Source organism: Lichenostomus cassidix, chromosome Z (genome assembly GCF_008360975.1).
Source record: "Lichenostomus cassidix isolate B80296 chromosome Z, HeHo_3.0, whole genome shotgun sequence".
NCBI classification, from domain to species: Eukaryota; Metazoa; Chordata; class Aves; order Passeriformes; family Meliphagidae; genus Lichenostomus; species Lichenostomus cassidix.
In genome coordinates, this window is record NC_139511.1 from 31,984,368 (window position 1) to 32,011,096 (window position 26,729).

Sequence of the window (26,729 nt, forward strand, 5' to 3'; positions counted from 1 at the left end):
AGCAGCATTAATGACTGTCTGTATCACTAAATTAAATGAGCAGAAGAGTAAGCATGGACAAATAATTAAAATAAGCCCTGAATCCTGGCTACTGGATATTTTTATAGCTGGCAGGTGGAATAGAGTTGTATGTAATTCACCAAATACTCTTAAGTATTCACTTAATTTTTTTAGAGTTGAAAATGTTTTTTTCCCAGCTAAATATTGTCATATGTAGGATGGGATCAAGTGTTCAGTGGAAACAACCCAGATGGACAGGCTCTCCACTCTTAAAAAAGTATTTAATCACAGAGATGTGTTCAGTTCGACTGAATACATAAGTTTGACACGATCTCCTTTGGAAAGGAGGTAGAAATTCTGTATGAATCCACCAAATTCACCAGCAGTAAGAGAAGGGAGAAACAACTACTATTTCAGACTTGTGACTGAATTATTTCAAAACCTTAATAAGTGTAATTTCTGCCCAGACACAGTATAACTTTAATGTTTTTCCTGTAATGTGCAGGTGCCATTGCAATTTGTTTCTTGGGTAGTGTATAAAATAATCACTTCATACTGCTTCAGTGCCTAGCGACTACATAAATGAGTAAATAAATAACTGCAAAAGACTACTTATGCTTTCAGTTTTTAAATCAAATATCAACAGTGTATTTTCTGGTGAAATAAACCCAGCAAAGTAGTGTAAACATAATACTGTCACTTAACGTGACAGCTCCAAATTTCTGATATCAGTGAAGTCTGAGAACAACTCTCATAGGATCATAGAAAGGCCTGGGCTGGAAGGGACCTTAAAGATCACCTAGCTCAAATCCCCCTGCTTTGGACAGAGACCAAAGCATTTCTTCCTCATTGCTAATCTAAACCTACTCTCTTCCAGTTCAAAGCCATTCTCCCTTGCCCTGCCACTACATGCCCTTGCAAGAAAGTATAACTATCTCTTTCCTGTAGGCTCCCTTCAGCTACCGGAGAGCTGCAATTAGGTCACCCTGAAGTCTTCTCTTCTCCAGGCTGAACAATCCCATTTCTCTTAGCCCTTCCTTACAGGAGAGGTGCTCCATCTTCCTAATCAACTTAGTGCTTCAGCTTGCTGGTATTTAGCCAGGCAGACATGCATTAACCTTGCTGGTGGTGCCACTGCATTGGCATAGTGCATGAAAACATCCACTTGTTTTTAACAGAATACTGTCTTTCTACGCGTGTATCACACTACTCAGATCTTAAAGCACACGTTGGTACAACAGAAAATCCGGTAATTATTGCAAAAATATGGGCAACAATTCCAACTGTCGGTCATTCCTGGAGAAAAAATACGGTAGAGAGAGAGCATGAAGCTGGGAAGGACAAAATACGGGGATGCATTCTATCTGCTCACTGCTCATCAGCGGATGGAGCTGCGGGATCGGAGCGGCTTGGGCACCGCGCGCTCTTCAGAAACGGGCGTTTCCAAAGGGAGCCTGGTGCGAGAACTCAGCCTGCAGTTCCCCATCGCATCGGGGCTGGATCACGCTCCAAAGCTACCGGACATGTTTCAGCCTCTACCAACAGGTTTCCTGCCCGGCTTCCCCGGGACGCGGCCGCCGAAGGGCGCCCTGCCCCGCGCACCCGCGGCGGCTCTACCCCGTACCGCGCCGCCAGGGCCCCGCCGTGCGCCCGTGTCCCTCTGCCCCTCTCCGGGAGACGCGGGCTCTCCCCGCTCCCCTGTGGGACTGCTCCTCTCGCTGCCCGCCGGAGAAGGGAAGGCAGCCACCGCCGCCCGGACAGCCCGCGACCGCCCGACGTAGGCGCCCCGGCGGCACCCGCGACCCCGTGCGGCTGCGGGGCAGGGCCGAGCCCCATGGCGGGGAGGAGGAGCAGGAGCAGCCGCAGCTGGGATTGGGGCCCGGCGGCACCGCCCGGCCGGCCGGGGGGAGGAGGCGGCGGGAGGAGGAGCGGCGGCGCGGACCGCAGCGAGCTGGCGGGGCTCGGCGCGGCGGTCCCTGAAGATGGCGGCGGCGGAGCCGGGCGCTGCTCCGGGCGGCGGGGGCTGCGCGACGGCGGGCGGCGGCTCCGTGCCCGTCCTCTTCTGCTTCTCGGTTTTCGCGCGGCCCTCCAGCGTGCCTCACGGCGCCGGCTACGAGCTGCTGATCCAGAAGTTCCTCAGCCTGTACGGGGACCAGATAGACATGCACCGCAAGTTCGTGGTGCAGCTCTTCGCCGAGGAGTGGAGCCAGTACATCGACCTGCCGAAGGGCTTCCTGGTCAACGAGCGCTGCAAGGTGCGCCTGGTGCCGCTGCAGATCCAGGTGAGAGCGGGCGGCGCGGCCGCCACAGGTGCGTGTGCGGGCGGGCAGCCGGGCCGTGCCCCGGCCTCCCGGGAGCACGGGGATCCTGCAGCGGGCTGGGACCGTGGGCACAGCCTCGCTGCCCGCGCCGCCTTGTTCCTCCGTGCAAACTTTTGCATTCCCGAGGCGGGGAGCCAGGTGCGCTTTGCGCCACACGCGTGTGGTAACCGGGCTTTGCCTTCAGCGAGGCAGAACTTAGTTGGTGTCATGAGTGGGAAAACAAGTCAGGTCGCCGAAGCAATCAGTGCTCTCCGTGAGATCAGGCGCTGGTGCTGCCCGGCCTCTAGCGGAGGTGGTGCTGCAAGGTGGGAACTCAGAGGGTGCCGGTAGAGTGAGCTCTGCCAGAGCTCGGTGTCTTGGCTTGTAGGTCGTCAGGACCTCTGTGTCCCTCTTTGCTTCAAAAAGCCCTTTCCGATTTACAGGATTGTAGCTTGGTAGGTCTGTAGCCACAAACCAGGAAGCCAGAATGGCAGATAGATGCAGTTACAGATGCTTCCCTGTGAAGATACCTTTATGCTCACTGGAGAATGGTGCAAGTTGTGCTGTAATATTTCCACTCGAAACACACTGCTTCTTCCTTTCTCCTGTATCACAGAATTCAACTTTAAAGAAACCCAAACCAAAACAAACTCCAATAATAAACTCCACATCATTGCTGTTTTCATTCATAACATTGCTTTTTAATTTATAATTAAGTAGTTTTAGCATGTTTAGCCAACATTTCTAAGAAGTTAGAAAAGTGATACAATAAAAGCTGAAACATAGCTTGTCTTCTGTTAATGTTTTCAGAAATGGCTAATTCATGCCGTTTGTACACTCTGCTTAATCATAGTACCTTGTACCCATAAACTCTTGAGGTGGCCTGTTTGTTTACACTGTATATCAAGGATGTCTTCAGAATCTTTTGTTCTTTTCTTATGTGTAGAAAGAGTGATTAAGAAGAGCAAACTAGTTGAATAACTTATTTTGTAATTTATTATTAACTACACACTTATCACACTCAGTTTAAAATGTTTCTGTTTCTGTGTTGTAAACAGAATTTATGAGGGCCCAACCAGAAAAAAATTGAAAGAGACAGTCTTTCCAACTTGCAAAAAGAGTTGGTGTGGGTGTTAACTAAAGCAGGGATTTTAAAAACAGGATTTGTTCAATCTGTGTGTGTAACAGTGTTGCAGGTCAGAATTTTGTTTCTTACTTGTGCATGCAGATCACTACTCTGCAAAGGCTCTTGCAGATGCCTTCTGCACTGTAACTGTAAATGCAGCCGAAGCATTTGTAGCAGGACCTGTGTCTTGGAATAAAGGTCAGTATTGAGACAAGGGAAGATACATCACTCCCAGGTTGCAAATGCACTAAACAGCTTTGACTGCAGGGATTCAGTGTGAACCAATATTTTGTGCGTTACTGCCTATTTGATTGCTTGCTTACACCAATACTGCTGCAGTTCTGTGACAATAGCAGCTGTTGATATGAAAAGAATGGTACTTGTGGGTTATTCCTTGATATGTTTCAGCAGCTGTGAATGAGCTGAAGACATCTCAACTGAGACATCACAATGATGTCAGTCAGCTTGCCTTAAGCCAGAGACAGGTGCTCAGAGATCACTTGTTTGAGGAACATTTGGTATGATACAGACACAGCTGTGCTTTTTAAGACCTTTAGGACTTAGTGATGGGAATATTATACTTTCTGTATTCTCATTCAGACATTGCCACTATGTGCCCTTTTTTCCTTCACTCTCTCCCTCCCTTCCTCCCTCCCTCCCTGATGTTTTATCTGCAGTTACACACAACATTGATTTGTCAACTCTGTGTGGCAGTCAGTTGAATCACTGTTTTGAATGTATGTTTCAAGAGGGACAGCTTTTGCTCACTGATGTGATTAGGCTTGCATATTTAGAAAAATATTTTTTGTTTAAAACTAAAATTCGCAGATACCAGCGTCTGTATCCCTAGACAATAATTTCAGTGCTTTTATATGCATGTTTTATGAAGTATATGTATGCATTTAGTTAGGGGTAGCATTTTAACCTTCAGGGCAGCTCTGGAATGCTATCCTTTCGTTTTGATTCCTGTGCAGGCCTGTCATAGGAGAATGGCTTTTGTTACAATAGCTCAAGAAATGTCAGCATCAAATTATGTTTGATTGGGCTGTTTCAATTTCCTGTCCCTGCAGCTGAGGAGGGCAGTAATCTCTTGGAGGAATTTCCATACGCTGCCCTTGGAAAGCCACTCCATGAACTGAAGTCAAGGCTTGATCTGTACATGGACATTTGCTCTCCAGTTGTTTTATGCCTTTGTACTGTCGTCTTATAGGTACATTTGTTTGGTTTGGGTGTTCTGACACAAAACAGCCAAAAATGGAGGCTGGTGGGATGCACTAAACTTGGATGTTCTGCCTGGTTAGTGCTCCTCAGCTCGAATCTCCTCAACCACAGGGTTGCAGTGAAGAGGGACATTTCCTCAGGCCTTTCCGAGCTGGAGGGACTGAGTACTAGCTGAAAGGAGGCATCTGTTTTTCATAAATTGTAAGTCTTTAAAAAAAGTCTTTTAACAGAATAATATTTATAGTTTAGATGGGGAAATGCAGGACCATTTTAATCTCCTCTGAATACAGTTAAATAGTGCTACAAAAATTATTGTGCTTTGCTGTAATGTTGTAGCTGCCTCCGGAGAAGAGAAGTAAGGAAAAACACTTTGGCAATATCCGAAGGAAAGACAGCTATATGTACATTATAGCTGTGCAATAGAGGAGTTCAGGCAGCTTTCAAATATATAACCAAGACAGGCTATTTCACAGTTGCTGTCATAACTTCAAGGTGACTTCTTCTCAGCAGTACTTGTGCTCTGTGGTTACAATCTGGTAAACCTTAAGATCCTGAAGCTAAAAGGGTAAAACTATTACTGACATCATTGCATAAAGCACCTCTACTTCAGAATGGCTTTTTGAGACAGTTTGATGTCTCAGGCATACCTTTCTTCAGAAAAGCTGCTTGCAGAATGATATCCAACTGTTGCTGAATGATAAGGTAAATAACATATAATGATTTATATTCAATTTTTCACTCTCTTTGCACATATGTGGTATTGCAATTGTTCAAATGCTTTGGAACTAGACCTTACAGTAACTCAGGAACCTAAGGCCATTTTCTGAAGACCAGGAAAAGCCAAATGAATTGCAGAGAAATAATGTGGGGTTTTCTAGGGTGCAATTATAAATTTTGATACATTAGTACATTCCTAAATAATTTCTTTTAAAGCAGCATGTGGAACCATAAAGAAGAAGAAAAAGTTACTGAAAATATTGGAAGAGGATTTTTTTCCTCAAATCCAGACTCCTTTTTTGTGTATCTTTACTCTTCAGCAAGCATTTTTGTAATTTTAAATTTTACTGAAGACTTTTGTACTGCATTAGTTACATGAGCATCATGTGCTTTTTAAACTAAATGTGTCATTTTTAAATGCTGAATTGCATATAAAAGGCTGCACATTGGCTTAACATAAGATAAATATTTGTTCGTAAAATGTAACACTTGTAAACCATTTTTCTTTTGAAATACATTAAACTGAATTTATTTAATTATTTTCCTTTGAAAAATAGTCAGCAAAGTACAACTGAATCTTACAGTTTTCCTTTTAGAAATACAGGAGAAGAAAAGATGATAGCTTCTTTCTGTTGTTGTCCTTTTTATGCCATTCTTGAAATACCAAAGCTGCAACATCCTCCAGTCTTCTCTTTTAGTGGGTAACCTTGGCATGAGATTTATGAGGTGACTAGTGATGTCAGATGAGATTATTTCTTTGCTTCCAGTTTCTTGTTCATTACAAATACTGTGAGGAAATTTCATTTTATATGTATCATGATTTCCTGATGTTTGAACAGGGAAAGTACGGATAAAAAGCCAGTATATGTGAATATTTTTGTAAAGCTGAACCTGTAATTATAGTACTTAATTGCAATCACATTTTGTCTGATTAATAATTATCAGCAGAGGTGAAATAGATATGAAAAATCACCTCTCCTTTTGCACCTAGGTCTTTTCTAGAGTAGGATTTAAAGCTGTATGTAACTCGCGACAGCATACCTTTAAATCCTGGTCTGGACAAGGTCCTAGAGATTACTTCTTTAGCTGGGTAAAAGAGCTGCATCAGGTTACATGTCCATTTGATGTACCTATTCTGGTTGTGCTGTGGATAACCTTCAGCTGGAGGACAGAAAATCCTAACTAAGAGAAATTAAGTGCAACAAATGGAAATGCTTAAGTGTTGTTGAGGGGAACTTCAGGTTGTTTGGTTTTTGATGGTTTTTTTGTTTTTTTACTTTTGTTTTGAGTCCAAGTTGTTTAATGTTACTGTGGCTGAGTAGATGTTATATTCAAGGTGGATTTGAGCAGGTACTGTGTAGCTGCAGTGGCTCACAGTCCTTGCCCAGCCTGCCTCTTTCCACAGTGAAATGAAACAGGTGCTGATGTGCCAGCCCAGGCTTTGATGTTTAGGTGTACTTTTTCCCTCACCCCAGTTTGGGATATGACACCGGGGAGGTCTGGGTGATTTTCACTGTCAGGAGATGTGGAGGTGTTACATGTCCCTGATGCAGTGTTGTTGTAGAAGGGAAGGATGGCACTGAAAGCAAATGGGATTTGTGTGGCACACTGAAGAAACAGTAAATTAAACCTTTCCTTTATATGTAGGAAATCCTTTCATGAATTTATTTATCAACTGTGTTAGCTTCTCTTTATGACATTTATTTTCAAATTGCTTTCCGCTGCTCTCTGTCCTTCCCACATGTGCTCTTCCAGGTAACACCAGCAAGTGTTGACTCTTTAGCATCTATTTCTTCTAGTTTCTTCTTGTTTTGCCACAATTCAGACTGCAAGTTAATCAGAAATAAATATGAAAATCAATACATGAATTATTTGTCTTAGATTTTGTAAAAGCTTTTATTTAGCAAATACACAGTTGACACAACTTTATTTTAGAGTGCTGCTGGTATGAATCTGAAGGCATAAATTAAATTATATGAAACCAACTTGACAATAAAGAAAAGCAGATATAGTGCTTTTGCTCCAGCTTGCTGTGACTTTTACCTAGACATATGAGATTCAGCGGAAGTCTATAATGAGGATACTCCCTGGCTGGAAAGACAATCCGTTTTCTTCTGCACTGCACTGTCAAATCAGAATAAAATTGAATTGGGCTCTGTAAGATGGCTTCAAATCCACTGTTTTTAATTATTCCATTGTCCTTGACGAAACCTAGGGCATACTGTTTATGCAGAAGATACCAGGCTGGAAGGAACTGGGAGCACCTGAGGGAGCAGAATTCAGGGTTTTTAGGACAAGTTGGAGAAACAGGGTATGATAAGATGCACTTCAAAATGGAAGTAGCAATATAGAAACAATCAGCTACACAAATAAAAGATGAGGGAGAGTTCAAGGGATGATTTTTAAGTTTAAAATGCACCTCAGGAGTCTAAATATCATCAATTATGAAAAGAGCAGGTAGTGTACCTGAAAGTACAAAATAAACGGGGCCTGAAAAGGCTGTGAATTACCTGATATTTGAGGGTGCTCCTAGTGCAGTGCAGTAGTATGGGCAGAAAACCACTACTGTGGTAGTAGTATTGAGTGCCTCACTCCAGTCTGCAATTTGAAAACTACCCCAGGGAGGACCATGAAAATTATTTGAGTTGTAGGAAGAAATACTAAAAGCATTAGATACGTTTAGGAGTAAGGAATGGGAGCGGAAGGCCTAAAGAGAGACCAGGTCTGAGTCTTGAGGTCTCACTGTAAATTTTGCACATGGTTATCCATGTGAAGGAGGATGGTAACACTCTTGTGTTTCAAATTCACCATGGATGTAACTGAAAATAATAATCTTAAATAGCAGTAAGGGAGCTGTGGATGAGAAAACACTGAAAGGTAAAGGTAACAGAGCTGTGGGATGGGTTTTATAGGAGTTCTATTACTGATGGGTAAGACCAGGTCATTATCTGTGTAGAATATTTTCTTTGTTTGATCCTTCTGTAGGAACAGACTATGCAGCTTCTTGAAGACCTTCCTAGTCTATTCACATTTGTTCTCCTGCTAAGGATGGTAGTGTCATCTGCTGCGTTGGCAGAGGAAGGTGTACACCAATGCAGTAGATTAATTTCACATAGATCATTCTACAGTCCAAGATGGTTTGTGGTTGTTCAGAAAAACCTTAAAAAATTACAGAATCACAGAATCAATTAGACTCTGAAAGACCTCTGAGATTGATTCCAAACTATGGCTGAACACTGCCATGTCAACTAGATCATGGCACTAAGTGCTGCATCCAGTCTTTTCCTTCAACACTTTCAGTGATGGTGACTCCACCACCACCCTGGACAGCTCATTCTAATATCTAATCACCCTTTCTGTGAAGAAATCCTTCCTGATGTCCAGTCTAAACCTCTGCATGCACAGCTTTTGAAGTGATAGAAGGATTTATACAAGAAAATAATAGTCTGCTTGTCATATAAATGCCAAGACAAAATGACACATTTTATGAGTAGGAACCACACTTACAAATATCGTCAAGTCCAATTATTCTATTTTTATATAGGTAGGAAAGTTAAATGTCATGATTGACTTCTGTGGTTGTAGTAAGTGCCAGAGCTGGAATGGATCACAGTAGGTGCTCCCTGTGGTGTTGAATTGTACATTAGTACAGCCTGCCAACTGCTTTTTGCATTGTACAAGCATGCAGATGTATGGTATTCAAGAACAAGGCAGTTATTTAATATCCAGTCTTTCTTGGTCCCAAGACTCCTTTATTACCTGGTGTAGAGTTTCAGTATTGTTATTTGGGAAAAATATCTAGTGGCTGCCTTCCCTAACCCCTTGATTAAATCAGCTGCTGTGTTGGTGAATGCTAAAAATCTCCCAAGGATGGAGGTCTCACAACCATGGTAACCTTTTTCAGTGCAGCTGTATCTGACTAGGGAAAAATATTTCCCTAATGCCTCTTGTGATGCTCTACTGTCTGGCATCAGTGAGCCCAAGCATTACAGCATCTGCACTGTGGTTGTTACTGCATTTGCCTCTGCAACTGTTTATATTAATAGTGTTGCTGTTTGGCTCATGAGGACTGGAGGAACCGTGTGTAAAACGATTTGCTGCTTTGGCAGTAGTGGTGTAGTTGATCTGAGAAGTGAGGCACTTTAGCATTTACTATCGTTAATACACAAGTAATTTTCCCAGCAGTTTGAACAGGCCATTACATATGTTTAAGAATGGCCATTATTGTAGTTTTTCAGCCTTGGGAATTGAGATCAACAGCCTTTTATTCAAGAGACGCGGTGAATCAGTGAAAGTTTTGGAACTAATATTTATGGATTCCAAATTCCTTTGCAGTGAGTTGACCTTAGCTGGCCACCAGGTGCCCACCAAGCTGCTCCATCACTCATCCTCAATAGGACAGAGGGGAGAAAACAGGACAAGAAGCTTGTGCATCAAGATAAGGGTAGGGAGGGATCACTTTCCAATTACATCATGGACAAAACAGACTTGGGGAAATTAGTTTAATATAATGCCAATCAATAACAGAGTAGAATAATCAGAAATAAGAGCAAATGTAAAAACACCTCTTCCCATTCCCTCTCTTCTGCCCAGGTTTAACTCTACCAACTTCTCTACCTCCTCCCTTCCAGCAGCACAGAGGGATGGGGAATGGGGGTTGTGGTCAGTTCATAACACTTCACCTCTGCCACTCATCCTTCTCACACTCTTCCCCTGTTCCAGCATGGGGTCCCTCTCATGAGAGATAGTGTGTCTTGAACTTCCCAAATGTGCATCCTTCCCACAGGCTGCAGTCCTTCACAAGCATGCTCCAGTGTGCTCTTCTCCACAGAGTCGCAGGTCGTGCTAGGAGACTGCTTCAGTGTGGGCTCTCCAGAGTCACAGCCTTCTTCCAGGCACATCACAGCCTTCTTCAAGGCTCTGCTGTGGGGTCCTCCACAGGCTGCAGGTGATCTCAGCTCCACTGTGTACCCCCAAGGGGTTCAGGGACACAGCTGCCTCACATGGCCTGCACCATGGGCTGCAGGGGAGTCTCAGCTCTGGCACTTGGGGAACCCCCTGTCCCTCCTTCTGTACTGACCTTAATGTCTGCAGGGCTGTTTCTCCCACATGTTCTCACACCTCTCTCACAGCTGCTGTTGCACAGTGTGTTTTTTTACCCTTTCTCAAACATGTTATCATGGTGGTGTTACCAACATCACTGTCAGATGATCTGACAGATGTGTCTTGGATTCAGCTGGCATTATAGCACTCTCTTGATGTGGGGCTATTAATGCCATCTTGTCATGAAAGCCACCTGTACAGCCTCCACTCACTACCAAAACATTGTCACATAAACCCAATACATCTTGCACTCTTCTGAAATACATTCTTTTACAGATTTTGTAAATTTGTTTTAGTTTAAAACATTACAACCTCAGTTTGCAGAAAATGAAGTGTAATTAATGGGTACTTCCCAGAAGCTCTTTATTCAGTTCAATTTATCTGTCTGCTGAAAAGCTCCTGAATGGATGTAATTTCTCTTGAGTTGCCTTACAACTAAATGACAGTATGTAGCTCTTTGGCTGTAGCTTCTATCTGAAGCCCTATACTTCGCTTCTACAGGTAATGCAAGTAATTTATTTATAAAAATACAAAAGACTCTTTCAAATTGTAAGGAAATGAAGTATTTGATTTGTTTTTCTTATCCCCTTTCATCTACCACACTTGGTAGCCTGTATGAGAAAAACTCTAGATTACTTTTTTATTAAAATGTGTTCAAGTCAGTTTCTAATATTTGCAATTTCTCTGCTTTCATTATAGCTTTTGGACTTTCATCAGACTTGTGCTAAAAGATGTCTTAGACAAAAACTGACCACAATGGAAGTATTGAAAATATCTGTACATACAACATTTGGAAGCAAGTGGAAGTCTGAATTTAGTTTTAACTTTAATTTTTACTGATTCTGTATCAGTTCCAAGAGCTGTAAATTTAAAAATTAATTTGAAGAATGTAATTTTGCTTTTGGTGTTCGGTTTTTTTTGTTTGTTTTTGTTGTTGTTGTGAGTTTTGGTTTTTTTTTTTCCTGTACTTTAGGCAGTATGTTACTCTGTCCCATTCAGGGTTCAGGAATTTCCACATACATTTACGTTGACTCGTGCCTCCCACCTAATAAAATCTTGATTATATATTGATGACTATCCATACTGTTCAGTATCAGCTATGCATTTGAATACAGAAACATAACAAAATCAGGCTTGAAAACTTTTCTCCTGTTTTGACTCAAAGTAACATAAATCCATTATCTAGCAGAGGTATTGCAGCCTCTCTCATTCTGCTGCTTTTCTGAAAGGGTCTCCACTGCCATAGAAAACATTCTTTATTTCTTTTTTCAGATTACTACTTTGGGCAACCTGACACCCTCAAGCACTGTTTTTTTCTGTTGTGATATGCAAGAACGGTTCCGGCCTGCCATCAAATACTTTGGCGATATCATCAGTGTGGGCCAGCGACTGGTGTGTTTGCTTTTTTTTGCTTGTAGTGAGTTTTGACCTTACTTTGTAAACTATTATTTTATATACACAGTCTAACAATTACTTACTATCAGGTAATAACGATGTCTTTGTTATTGTTGTCCTTCAATAATTTTTAAAAAAATTTTTATATTTTCCTCTCTGTCCCCTTGCAGCTCCAAGGTGCACGGCTCTTGGGAATTCCAGTTATTGTCACTGAACAGTATCCCAAAGGTCTTGGCAGCACTGTGCAAGAAATTGATTTAACAGGAGCTAAACTTGTTCTTCCCAAGACAAAATTTTCCATGGTGTTGCCAGAAGTTGAAGCAGCATTAGCAGAGATCCCTGGAGTCCGCAGTATTGTCCTGTTTGGAGTAGAAGTAGGTGCTTTGCCATTCTTATACTGGTTTATGGTGATGTCTGTTGGTCCTCAAAGGGGGCATCACTTTCTGTAATTATTAAAAACAACTCAATTTATATTACTTAGAGCTCAGAATAAATTACTGTTGTGTTGTGTTTAATGTTATCTCATAATAGAATTTGAAATGAAATACTTGTAGACTTACAGGCACTTGTCTCAATCTTAGCTGGCGTTTAAAATGCATATTGAGTTCCCCAGTAATGCCAGGAGTAGGAAAATATGTGATTGTGTTACTTTCGTTTTATAATAATAGTTTCTTGCTGGCTTTTTTGCCTTTGATTTCTGCACTGTAGACTCATGTCTGCATCCAGCAAACAGCATTGGAATTAATTGGCAGAGGTTTGGAAGTTCATATTGTAGCTGATGCCACCTCATCAAGAAGTATGATGGACAGAATGTTTGCTCTTGAGGTAAGTTTCTGAGTCAAGGCTTTCTTCACCTTGGGGTTGTATGTTAAGTTCCCTGCTTATTGCAAGCTAACAAGGAATTTCTCAGGACAAAGTGGAGGGTAAATATAGGTATGGGAAGAGGTGAGTGCTCTGGTTCTTAAAATAGCATTGAAGATAGAGAAGAATTACTGCCTTTTTTTTTTCTCCTTAAATTATGATTTAATAGACATAACCCATTCTGGGATGTTTGGAATTTAAAAGTCATTGTTTCATACAATCTAGATTACTCTGTATAAACATTAGCATTTTAGCATATCCCTTTATGCAGTGTTATGTGTACAGTAGAGTAAAAGTGCTATAAAGCTTTTGGCTTTGTTGTTCCAAAGAGTATTTATTCAGGTGTTGAAATTCTTGAAATGAAATGAAGGGATCCTGTTCAAAGCTCCTTCTTGTATGTCTGTCCCTCCTGCTTTTCCTTATCAGTGCAAATTAAAGCTTAATCGCAAGACTCTGATTATAGGAAAGATTTCCCCCCTGCTTTTAGGAGCTTAGTTTAACTAAATTTTGAAAGTGGAGATAAATGTAACAAGAAGATTTAAAAGCACGTACAGCTATGTGGCAGCAAATTCATGCAAATGATTTTTTGATGGTGCACTCTTAACTTGCCTACAGGGATCACTGTTGGAAGTAAAAAACTGATATATACGTTAAATGTTGCAATTTTTGCCTCAGGCCCAGCAATTGTTTGGGAATAGAAACTAATAATAACCACAGTGTGTTATACTTTTTCATAGATTTTGAGAAGATTTAATTTCTTAAAGGCTAAAGAGAAATCCCCAGCATATAGTGATTGATGAAACCCGTGACTTTGATTAAGTGGAAACCTAATGTCAACTGTCACATAAAGCATAGGGACACACACAGAGTGTGGGAATGACTGAAGTCATGGACTTCCCAAATCAATGTTGTGCAGCAGCAGTAGGAGACAAAACAAATACAGAAAACCTGAAATCTGTTTGCTTTATTGTGTATGTTTTTGTACATTTATCACTTTACTGTGTCTGTAAACATAGAAGTTGGGCCAATGTATTAAAGGTTAAAACAGTGACTAACTTTGCTTTTCTTTCTAGTCAAAAAGGTATTAACCTTAAAAGTGTGATTGTTTGCAAAAGCTGTGAATTGGTCAGGTTTAGGTAACTTTTTAGTGTGCCTATGCAGTGCTTTCTGACTAGGCAAAAGAAAATGTTTTTCTGCGGTCTCTTATGTTGTCAGTTGTTACAGTATGATTCAGCAAACACTTGCTGCCCTGCAGTGTTGAGCTAGCAGTAACACCTTCTCTGCTGTGCATGGCAGCACATACCAATAATGTCCTCTTTTTGCCTTACAGAGCCTTGCTCAAAAATGCTACTGAGGGGTGTGGGCTAGAGCAAGCAAAAGATGAGTACGCTTGGAAGGAGGAGACCAGGAGACAGGGACATGTCTATTGGACATGTCCTTAATCCTGATTCTCTGTGGCATTACATTTCTTAGGGAAGTGGGCAACATACCAAAGTATTGGGTAATCCTGCTTTAGTTTCACCATAGAGCTCACAGTTCCTAGTCACATTCTTTTAATGAGTGAGTCTAATGTTGTCTCTTGTGCAAACTTGCACCATTCACAGTACGTAACTTCTCTATTCACAGTGACTTTTCAAGAGTAATAAAGAGTGACCTTGCAGTGATAACAACTAGCTTTCTCAGCAACCTCGAATACATCCCATCTGGTCCCACCTGTCCCTTCAGTTCTCCACATTTGCCACCACATAGCATGTGTTTTGATTGTGGGGGTGATGAATATACAAATACCTGAGCAGGTGCAGTAGGAAGTGCAATTTGACTTAATTGATAATGAAAGCTTTCGTGTCTGCCTACGTAACAGGTTGTCTCCACTTCTGTTGTGTGCTTAAAAATTACAGCAGGCAAAACCTTGCAGTTAAAAAATCCTCAGAATCAAAAAAATCTCAAAATTTTCATAGATTAAATATTGCGGCCCAACAGTTCAAGGCTGTGACTGTTCTGAATTTCTGCCCTGTCTGATGAAGAGATCTGATGTCAGTGTTTGGTTTCAGATTGAGACAGTTTAGTCTGCTCCTGGTGGATTTTCTTTCTGTTCTTCATCTCCTCTACTTGTTTCTGCAGTGTGGATGCAATATACCATTGACACTTTCCTTCTCAAAGACAGCATTCTAAGAAAACTTGTAATTTCTTTGGAAATTGTCCAATATGCTTGGCAAATGCATCTCAGTTTCTGCTAATCTGAAATCTATAAATTATGTCTTGTTTTAGAAGAGGTATAAGCCAATGCCAGTGTCTTTGACATGTTACGGTATGTTTTACTTTTAAAGGGAATATGTTCTCTCTTTTCAATCAACATTTCACGGATGGCAATGATTTTTTTAACAGTCTAGGGTTTTTTCTCATACATACTAGTTAAAACCAAAACCTTTGTATTCTTGGAGAGGATAATATTAAAAACATTGCCATAATATCTAATTTTAATATAAATATTTTTCATATTTTTCGTATATGTGTGAGGTTCAACAGCTATGGTTACACAGGGTAGGTGAGCTGAAGAAGGTAGCTGCTTTGTTTCAGATTAAGAATATTGCAAGGCTTGCTGCTATTATGGCAAGCAGGAAGCACTGACTTCAGTAAATCCAACCTTGTTATTTTGTTGTTATGTTGACTGTAGCTACATATACTTTACTGGTTGGTGCCTTAAAACTAATTGCTTTCCCCCACCAGTTGTTTGTAATTGAACAACTAGAAAGTTTGGAGCTTCTCTTTGATTACAATTGAAACCTATCTGTACATATCTCTATTCTTTGCCACTTGCTCTCCTTTGGCTCATTCAGGATCCCATTAGATTTGGTGGAGCATGCAGCTGAGTAGATGACTGAGGGAAAGCTGACTTTACTGCCAAAGCATGTGTATGATGTTTGGGAAGGTGATGGGGGACATGGCTTGGTCAGGGTTTGCTGAAGATAACTTTGCTATGTAAGCAGCAACCATAGTTGTAAAAGTCCAATAACTTTATAGTAAGCCCTGTGCCTTGGGCTGCATGAAGCCCAAACCCTGTTGATGTGCACACTTAAAAGGTCTAGCAAACCACTTTTGGTTTTGCTTTCTGTACAGCTATGCATTTTATCCTGTAGCCTGTGGGAACGAACTCTGGAATTACTGAGTCTGTAATGAAACATCATTTAAAAAGAGCTGCTGTTGTGCCAGTGTGATTTATAATGTCTGTAGAAGAGACTTTCCTTCTGTCTTCAGATTGTTGCTACTAGTGCACTCTGAAGTCCAAAAGCTGAAGCAGTGGTACATAACAAGGACTGAAAGAGAAATCGTTATAATTTCTTGCTTAATGCTGTTAGGTTGGACATCACTATTTTATTTTTCTCCAGGCCTTTCAAATCTGCATGAGAGTGGAGAAAGCTCTCCTCTGGACCATGCAAGGGGAAAGGGTTGTTATTAAGATGTGTGGGGCTGCTGACTATTAAATCTGACTTGGGAAAATAATCCAGTTCAAGTAGAAAGCCTTATTTGTAATCCAGGGCAGCCTTTTGCCATAGGAAAGTCTAAACCCAGTAAGTTTTCATCCTAGCTTTATAAATGATATCACTGAGAAAGGCTGGAATGGAATTGGCAGTACTTTTGTTAATAGGAGATGTTTTTAAAAATGCTATGTCTATTTTACAAAATGTGTACTCATTTGTATTAGCAAATATCTTAAATTATTTCCTCTCTGCTCTTTTTCAGCGTCTTGCTCGTACTGGAATTATAGTTACTACTAGTGAAGCGATATTGCTGCAGCTGGTAGCTGATAAAGAACATCCAAAATTCAAAGAAATACAAAATCTCATTAAGGCTAGTGCCCCTGAGTCAGGGCTTCTTTCCAAAGTTTAAAGCAGGCATGAAGGAAGCAGATCTCACTGTCTTCTTTAAAGAGGGAGGAAAGCTATAAGCGCACATGTACACCTTCTTTTGCTCAAAGTTTGGTAGGAGTGTTAAAATAAAAATTGACATAGTTGTGCTTGCCTTAGCAAAATTGTCTGATTATATGTCTGGGTGCCAATGTGTTCTGTTTAGTTACAGATGTCCAAGGTTTTGGGTACAATAAGACCCTTTTATTGTCAAAATTCTTTATTTATTTAAAAAAAGAACAGAGGTGCCTGCTAGTCCATGCTATACACTGATTGTAAGAGCTCAAAAAAATGCATATTTCTGTGACACCTCTCGATTGTGTGCTTTGCAAGTGTTCTGTGATGTCCTGTTTTATTTTTTTATTAATAGAAGATAATTATGTATTGGGTAAACGTGATGTGATGCGCTTTAATGTTCTATGTAAATGAAATATTTTATTAGGGCATAAGTTTAAACTGAGTAAGGTATATGAGCTACATGTGCGCTTTTGTTCTCTAGGATAAAAATTAAGCACTTTGCTTCATAGACAAGAAACATAAATCAAGCAGTAGCTGATGTTTGATTGCCCTAGGTAGCTGAAGTCTGCATCATGACTTTTGATTATAGTGAAATTGACTGCCCAAGGCTCTACTTTACTTAAGTGTATACAAACAGAAAACTGTCATGTAATGAGTTCTTTATAAACAACTGGTGTAAACTCCTTCAGAACTTGCAAATATTACCAAAGCTTTAAATTGGAAATGCTAAGGATGTTTAAGAATGAAAACTTTTCAGGTTCGAGTGCGAAATCTACTAATAGGTTTTGATTTATTTTGCTTTGTTTTAGCCTCAGTTTAGTTAGATTGAATAGTTTTATCCAATTTACTCAAGAGGACTCCGAAAGAAGGCTCAGCTTCTTTGGGTTTCTGTGCTATTTTTGTGGGCTGTAGTTGGGTGGAGTTTGACTAGAATCTGGCCTAAAAGCATTATTCAGAAAAATAGCATCTTTAACATAATGATATATATTTTTTGTATCTAGAATTAATCTTTTAACATGTGATTGTTCATAAAGGCACTTCCTTCATGTTATAGGGGATTAAACAATGTTGTATAAAGTTTACAGTGTGCCTGAGACATTTATTTTTTTAAGAGTACTAGAAGATGTCATACTAATACTGATCTTTTTGGTAGAAAACCTGTTACAGTACATGTATTGTTTTAAATTGCTTATTTTCCCCACAAGATGGCTCTAAAAGAATTGTTTAATAAATGAAAATCGTTTCAATTGTTTCATATAACCTTTATATGTTCAAAACAAATAAAGAGTTAACATTTGCTGTCTCTCTTTCGTTTTTGATATTTATTGAAGAGCAAATCCTGAAAGTTGTGTTTGCTATGGACCTTATTCTGGTTTGTACAGCTGTGGAAGTTCTATGGATGTCAGGGGAATTTTGTGTAAAGATCAAGGGTGTATAATGTCGAATGATTCTTGTCTTCTGCATCTAGTTACAGTGTTATTTAGCACTCCAGAATATGAGGAATGAACATTATGCTTCAAGCTGGAGGCCGGGATGCAAGTTGTGTTAAGAACCATTGTTCTGTATCACTGACCTACTTTTAACCTTCTTTTCTTGGTATATTAATCGTGTTTCTTAGCAGCATAAAGTTCACTTATATAAATCAACAGCTGTGCACAAAAATACTTTAAATTTCTTATGAAATTATGAGTTTATTGCCCTCTTACCTGTATGTGGTGATGGTACCAGTAGAGTACTAATTGAAAAGAGAGTACTAAGAGACAGTAATTGAAGGAGAAACTAGCATTTTTTTACACATTTGTTTTTTGGAACAGTATCAATTACCTCAGTAACAAATGCATGGATTTTTAAGAGATAATGGTATTGGTTACTAAAATGTTACCATTTTTATAGAAAAGTAAATTGAAAGACAGATGTGACATCTTCCTTTACATTAAGTCTTTTGCCACAGGGGAATCATTTGGTGGCACTAGAGAAGAAGCTATAAAATACATTGATATTCTCTGTGGTGATGCTACTTCTTTTTTTTCTATTAATTTGCATAGCCACCTGTGGCATACTAGATTTTTGTTAAGGTCCTTAATTTGTGGGTTTTTTCCCCCCATAAGCTTAAATAATAAGAATTCAGAAATACTCAGTGATATCTTATAAAACTGAGCTCTTAGATGTGTATTTAGGGGCAAAATTAATTCCTCTTTTGTTAGATGGGTGCATTATTCAGCATCACATGGATCATTCAGATGAGATTGTAAGAGTGTTTACTAAAAAAGAATAGAAAAAATTATTGCCATATTTCTCTTATGTAAAGTAAGTTTATTCTCAGGGCATAATTTCCTTTGCTTCATCATTGCTCTCACTCATCATCATGTATTTTCTGTTCTCTGACCAGTGGGTGTTCCCATGCAGTAAAGCAGCAGAAATGAGTCGTTTGAGAAGTCTGTGGGCTGTTGCATCATCTAGAGTAAATACTGTTCTACCCTGCAAGGATAGGAAATAAATTAATGAAATAATATGGGGAGGATTGCTTAAGGGTATAGTCAGGTGATTGTAAAGAAGCTCTCTGTCAAGCTTTTCTTTATTTGAAGACTTCACCACAGCTATGGCCAAGAAATACAATTGCCACCTGCTGTAGGTGGCTTCAGCATTTCTCTTTTCTTGGGGAAGCAGGAAGACACTTCTTCATGGAGAAGGCTGGTTTATTTTCCCTTCTGGGAGTTCTGGTTCTGTGAAAAGTTGCTAATACACTGTTTATCTCACTGTGGTAAACCGTGGTCCTTTTATTATTTTTCCACATGCATGTTAATTTTGTAAGAACTAAAGCAGGTAAGGTTTCCAGTAACCTTTGCAAAACCTAAAAACAGAGAATGAATAAAATATCAGCTGTTTTGAGCCAATGATTTCTATTATGGCTGAAGAAATTATTCTGTAGGACTGCTCCACCATCATTTCTGTACTTGCCTGTCAGTAGCTCACAGGCAAATGTTCACTTAAATAAATCATGCTGCTTATTGAGTATGTTTCCTATTAGACATAGGGTGGTGCCCTCTCTCAACCCCATGCCCTGCCCCCATATTTATTACCTTATCTAAACAATTACATTAACATTTCAGGAGAAAATAATTCAGATTAGTCACTTTTTACTGCTACAGACTGTTTTTCTCTTATGTAAAAGATGAAGGCTGAATACTTCACTTTAAAATCTTTGCTGCAATTAAAAATTTAATAATTGCTGGAGCTGTGGAGCCCTGAAGAATGGCAAATGATGTTAAGTATGATAAAGGCTTTTCCTTTGATAAGGGATAATGCCAGCTAATACTGCTATGTAGTTCACTTGTTCTTCAGAGTATTTTTCTACCCTGTTAAGTGCTATGGTAATGGCTGAAGATGGCAGTGATTTCTAGAATCTGGGGTTTGGGTTGGGTTTTTTTTTGGTTTTTTTTTTTTTGTTTTTTTTTTGGTTTGTTTTTTTTTTTGCTTGCTGGATAAATCAGGGATAAAATGTTCTAAATAGGTGTAGCAGATGTCCTTCAAATAGGTTTAGAAAATCTGCTCTGTAAATGGACTATGGCAGGAAATCCATGAAAAAGTTCTGGTTTGATTGTCCAGTGCTGGTTTCATCTTAATAATTGTAATACTTTCATCAAGCTGTTAGCCCTTTCAGTAATCTCAAGTAGTACTTCTGGTACAGCAGAGATTGCAAATGATGGTATGCACTGCTCCTCTTAGACACGACTGTGCCTACACATAAACATAAGGCAGAGTGGGGGGTCTGGTCTTTTATTACTCATTTGAATTGCATAACTTAGTTTTCCATATGAGATAAAAGAACATTTGCAAAGGACTGCTGTGAATGGAGGGAACTTATTAGGTATTAGCATGCTTAGGTCAGCTTAATAGACTTACTAAAAGTGCCAGGTTTGGCAGCTCTCCTGCCACTGACAGTATTAGGCTTTACTTTAATGAAACCCTGTTATCTGCTTAAGAGAGAAGATTGAGCAAACAAATTAAGAGAGCAGTTAATAGAGAATAGATGGTGAAGTGCAAAGGCAAAATGGGAAAGAAAAAGTTGTCTAATTATTACTGTTTTGCTTGGGTTTTTTTACATGGGGATGTTAGGAAGCTGGAACATCGTTAATATAGAGTTACATACCTTAAGTTTAGAAAAACAGTAAGTCACAGCAGCCATTGCCTCTATTTTTCTGTTCACTTAATTTCCTTCCTGGCCTGATTTTACCTAATTTTCATTATAACTGTCCAAAAAGCAGACTCTGCTAAGCTTTTTTTTTTGGCTCTGAGTATCACAAAAATTGCCAACTGGAAGGGCAAATACTCTGCTGTCAAATATAAAAGAAAGAAAATGTTGGAGAAAGACTGAAGATCACCATATAGTTGGCACTGATGTTCCAAATCTCTCAACCTGTCTGCATATGAGAGGTACTCCTCCTCTAGACTTGCTCTAGCAGGTCTGCACCATCCTTTGTGTTGGAGGTCCCAGAGCTGAGCACAGTACAACAGCTGGGTTCACAGCCTGTTTGTGTTATTTGTTTCCCAATAAAACATATCAGATATTCTGACCTTCAGATTTTGGTCCAGAATTTAAAGATTTCATTGGGTATGTTAATAATTTCAAAGGGACTTGAATTGAAACATCACAGACAGGGAAGACTTCACAAAGTAGGAATCTTTTCTGATGGGAAGAACCAGGGAATAAGCTAAATGTTCAGCAGAGTGTTTAACCAGCTTGTGGCATCAGTATTCTACTTTAGGTCTCTGGATAGCTTAAACCCCACAAATTTAGAGTCCTTTCAGCCATTATCTATTTTTTGTTTGTGTGTGTATATGCATGGTGGCATTGTTAATTTTCATATATTTGTACTCAAGCACCGAAAATCTTGGGGGTTTGTCCTGTTGAATTACCCTGCTGGATGTTCCTAGTCAAAATTCTGTTGTCCAAGGAAGCAATGGATTACCTGTTGTCTGCTAGCAACTTCAAGGCTATGACAAAATTCTTACAGGAGAAAGACAATTTAAATATGGGTAAATGATGCCATACAGAAAGCATGGTAAATACTTATCAATGAAAACATGGTAAATACAGATTCACGCTCCTAGTGCTTAGGGCCTCAATATTCAAGGTGCCATTACTTGCAATCCCTATCCCTTGTGTATGCACAGTTTTATTTGTGTTTAAGAGATGTGTTTGGGATTAATAAGTGTGATTTAAATTAGCAGTTTCACTAAAATGACTGAAATCACCAGAAACAACTTATCATAGGAGATATATTACTTATAATCTAGTAAAACCATGCTAACCAGGTAGACTACAGTATTATGTTGCTGTATGACATTTCTTTATGCAAAAAAACCCCACCCTTTGTAAAGACTGTAACTTTTATTTCTGCAACTTCTATTGCAAGTATTAATGTATTAAAAATTCCAAGGGGATTAGTATACTAAAAATTCCAGGACACATATATAGCTAAATGTGCAAAATCTTACTCGCTTGCACTATATTGGACTTTTGCGATTTAATTCAATGGTCCAGGCTGTTGGTTTTTTGTTTGATTGGAAATGAGCCATTTGCTGAGCTCTGAGGTAGCAGCTTGGAGCCCAGGACATTGTTCTGCACTCAGCTGGGACTGAGGCAGTGAGGTCTGATGGTGCTGATAACAGTGAGATACTTGATCCATGGGTGGCTGTGACTGGAGGTGACAGGGAGTATTAATGCTGGGGACATCCAAAGGCTCAGAGCAGGCTTTGCCAGCTCCAGGAGACAGACCTTTGCAATGCACAGTATCAGTCACTCCAGGGAAACATTGCAAGAAGCCGGTGAGAGCAAAATAACAGGTTTCCTCCTAGGAAGCAGTAGTTGAATGCTTACATCTCTCTCCTGGGGTTACATTAAAGGGAGGAGAGGCTAAAGTCTGCTATGGAACCACTCTTCCCTCCTCGCTGATAAATGTCTCCTTATAATTATCTGAAGGTCGAGCAGAAGACTGAAACTGAAATGCTAAAGGACATCAGTTTTATTGTTTTAGACAGTTATTTTATTTTAATGAGTACTCAGGAGGATAGTCAATCTGCAAGAGTTGAGCCCAGTGGAGAATGAATTCAAAGTCCCACAAATACTGAAGATTTACCAATCTCCAGTCTGTAAAGTGAGGTGGAGTTAGAAAATTTTCCTGGAAAGCCAGGATTTGCAGATGTCACTGTATTATGTGAAATGCTCCTCTCTAATCATGTACCTACGAAACATGGTTTTTCATGTAAAAAGTATCATAAATTCATTCCAAGTGGCATATTTTAGTATATTTTATTTATATTAAAATTTTGTTCATATCATTAGTTTAAAACCATTGGGTAACAGAGAGCAGGATTGCATAGTGTATTTTCTGATGGGAAGAGGTAATGTGGTCTTCTTATAAAAAATGTTTTCCTGTTAAAAAAACCTCTCTGTTTCATACTCCACATATGGAAAGAAGAGCAGCAATATCATCATTCCACGTTATTAATTACCTAAAATACATGCAATCTCAGTGGAATACTGACTAACAAACACTGAGGTGTTATGCTGAAGTAATTTCCTCTATGAAGAAACTGCTTTGAGCTTGCAAAGAGTAATACCTGAAAATATTTCTTGTAATGTATTGTGGTAGAAGAAGCAGATTAGGATGTGTAACACCACACCACATCCTGCAGGGATATGCAGTATAGCAATGAAGGACAATAATACGAAGGTCGCTAGAATTATTTGAATGTGACTGTTTTTTCTTCTAGATAGGCTAATTCATGTAGACAATCTATATTTCCACTGCTCATTATCAGTAGTTTTCATTACTCAGGAAATAATTTCTGCATCATTTTTAACTTGTGCTCCAAATAGAATTTAGATCATGTGTTTTAACATCACCAATATTGAATAGAAGCTTCAAATTTTCTTGACATGTGCTTTCATTATGTCTTTACACTGAAATACCAGCAATAGTCAAAGAGGCCAGTCTGATTTGAGATAGATTGTGTGGTACTTTGGTGATCCTGCACCAGTGCTGCACAGTCATGCCAGGGAGCTCTGAGGCAACTCTAGTCCAGCTGCTGGTGCTAAAGTGTGCCTGTGGTCTGTCTTGACCACATAAAGTGTACCAAGATATCTGAACAGGTTTTGAAACAGTTTTTAACACACAGTTTTTGACACACCTCATATCCTGATGACTAGCAGAGACAGTAATCAGACCTTCTGAATTATATGCCCATAGAAAAAGATAGTTAAGGGCTGAAGTCCTGCCTCTTGTTGTTCTGAAAGTTCTTGCCTGTTCTCCCAAGCTAATACATAAGAGATGACTGCTCAACACCTTGCTTCCCTCCTGACATTATAGATTTGGATGGCAAAGTGGAATTTCAGGGATCAGGTGGGGCACAGCACCAGACTTTTTTTACATTATGCTGATTTGAGATGCTCCATCAGAACCTCTGCGATATACAGAAGAGGAAATTGCTGTAGCCAAACCTTAACATTGGCATAGGAATGGTAAGAATTTCTGCTATCACAGCCTTATTTATTTTCCCTTGTAAATCTTATAGGGAATTTTGCCCTTTCGCAAGTGTATGTTTCTATTATGAAAGTGGACTTCTTTTCATCTTTGGACTTTGTCATCTTTTGTTCTGTAGCTGAGAGGAGAATAAGATGTCGCCCCACTGGCCAGTGATCTTTCACTGAAATTGCTGGACATCACTCGCCTGCTACTTACTTTGTTTGAGGATTTCATTCTGGAATCCAGATTATGACACCAGTCTATTTGGGTTAAGGATTTAATTATGGAATCCAGATTATGATACCAATTTATTTGGGTTAATGATCTGATTAACTCATGACTAATCCCATTGATTGCAAAGAGATTAGTAATTTCATGGAATGCAATACTTTCACCATGTGTTTCATAAAACAAGCTAAAATACTCCCTTATTACTACTCATCACAAATCCTCAAGATCTTCCACTGTTTCCATTGCCTGTAGTAAGCTATTTTTTTTTTTACCTAGGGAAAGTAAATAATCTTCACTTTCCTGAATAATGTGTGGAATGAACAGAAGCAATTACATTCTTGCCACCAGAACAATAATTAGTAATTAGTAGTTGTTATTGATACCAAATGCATTTTTTTCCTGATGGTGCTAGCTGCACTCTTTTTATTGTCACAGGCTACCTGGCAAAGACTCAAGTATTCTTCTCGTCTTTTTCAAAACCTGATGAAGTAGACTCTTCTGTACAGAATGTTACCTATTGCTGCTCTGTAAGAGAAAAAAATCACTTCTGCATTACCACATTTCATTTTACCCCATCCTTGGAAAAATAAATCAATAGTATTTCAGGATCAGTGACAAGGGAGCCCAGAAAGTTGCTAGACAGGTATTATTTGCTTCCTATATGCAGCAATATAGTAAAGGGTCCAGTCTGGCTAAGTTTAACTGCATTAAAATAGAGAGCTCAGTTGGTCACAGTTGAGAGACAGCTTGGAAACTGGTTCCTTACTGTTTTGCAGTTGTTAGCTATTATTTTCAAGCTGAAAGGCTGGTGTCTGGCTGTGTCTTATTTTGGGTGTGGTAAACATTTTGGAGTCCCAGGCACAGGCCAAATATTCAGTGTGAACATAATTTTTAAATGGTTGGCATTTCTAAACTAGTGAGATGAGAGGAAATATTTGGTCTCTATAAGAGCATCGGGAGATAAATCCTAGTGAAAAAGAAGAAAGCCATCAGAGCTTTAAGAGTTATAATCACCAAAGAAAAAGACATCAGCCAGGAGAGGTTTCAAACAGGAAATTAAAGACAACTGCAAATCATCCGAAGAATGTGTTTTTGAAACACTCCTCCAGTGGAAATGGCAGCACAAACTCTGCCTGTTTTAAGATAAAATATGCATGTGTTTCCTGTATGTCAAGTCCTGCTAATAAACACCAATATAAGATATATTTGATTCCAAAAGTCAGTAGCTGCTTAAAATTTAAATGGTGAGCCAAATTCTGAAAATTTGCCAGTTCCTGGAAACAAGAATCTGCACAGACCACCTGAGGCTGGCAGGCCTTCTCACATTTGCATTGAGATCTCTGGTGGGTCAAGACCATAGCACTCAGCCAGCATTGTTACAGACAAAACTCCCAACAAGCTATAAGACTTTTATGAGTAAAAATCAGTCCAGGAGCTGAATCCAAATCCCCTAATGGGCTCAGCAAATATTAAAGTTATAAACAAACTTTTGTTTCTGTGTGGATAGATAAGTCATTAAACTGTTTAAAAAGATAAAATTATTTGATAACTTTAAAAAAATTTGTATTTATGTTGCAGGACAGTATATCCTGCCAGATCCAAAAGCTTGGGAGAGGCAAGGCTGCTGTCCCTGTGTCCAACCAAAAGTGAGGCTGTAGATGTGCTCCCAGAAGGCAGATGCACGTAGGGTGGATGCACACACCACACAGCTGCCAATGCACACATCCAGACAGACCCAGAGCACTCACAAAGACACAGACTACACTGATGGTGTCATTCCACTCCTCCCCAGGCCAGTAGGACAGGGGCCAACAAGTGACAAAATACACACACTTGTGGGCAAGGTGTGTTCCTTGCCTGCTGTCTTAGACCCTGAGTGTGACCAGCCACTGCCCCTTGATCCCAGTGTCCCCAACTGCTACTATCAGGACACACAACCCCTGAGGTTCCAGCATCACACAAGCTGCTATGTGTTGCACACACACACACACACACACACACACACACACACACACACAGAGGCATGCACACAGAGCTATCAGTGTGACAAAACAAGGAGGGACTCTGATGAGCAACTCAGACAGGCTACATGTCTAGGAGCAGGGCATAGCTGACAAGCACGCTCACTGGTCAATTACTTACCTGTCACCAGCCCGTTTTGCCCCTTCTCTCCTTACTTGCCTGTTCCTGGTCCCCCCCAAATCACATCAACCTCTAATTCTTTCCCAAACATATCATATTAAATCCTTTGGGACCCCAAGCTGCTCTTCCCTTGCACAAAAAAACATGTCCTCAACCCTTGGCAGCAGCTCCCCTCAATTAG

The 26,729-nt window shown here is 39.8% G+C and overlaps 1 protein-coding gene across 2 annotated transcripts in view; it reads left to right on the forward strand.

The window, feature by feature from the left end:
* Window positions 1–1,910: 1,910 nt before the first annotated feature.
* The window catches only part of ISOC1 (isochorismatase domain containing 1), a 28,990-nt gene continuing 4,171 nt past the window's right edge, over window positions 1,911–26,729 (forward strand). The window contains exons 1-5 of one of the 2 annotated variants that reach the window (XM_085042225.1): window positions 1,915–2,282; window positions 11,740–11,859; window positions 12,033–12,236; window positions 12,571–12,687; window positions 16,465–17,949. In XM_085042225.1, the coding sequence (XP_084898351.1) occupies window positions 1,983–2,282; window positions 11,740–11,859; window positions 12,033–12,236; window positions 12,571–12,687; window positions 16,465–16,611 (888 nt within the window). In that variant the 5' untranslated portion in view covers window positions 1,915–1,982 and the 3' untranslated portion in view covers window positions 16,612–17,949. Of the gene's footprint in view, window positions 2,283–11,739; window positions 11,860–12,032; window positions 12,237–12,570; window positions 12,688–16,464; window positions 17,950–26,729 lie in introns of those variants that run through there. The other variant, XM_085042226.1, reaches the window with a different exon arrangement.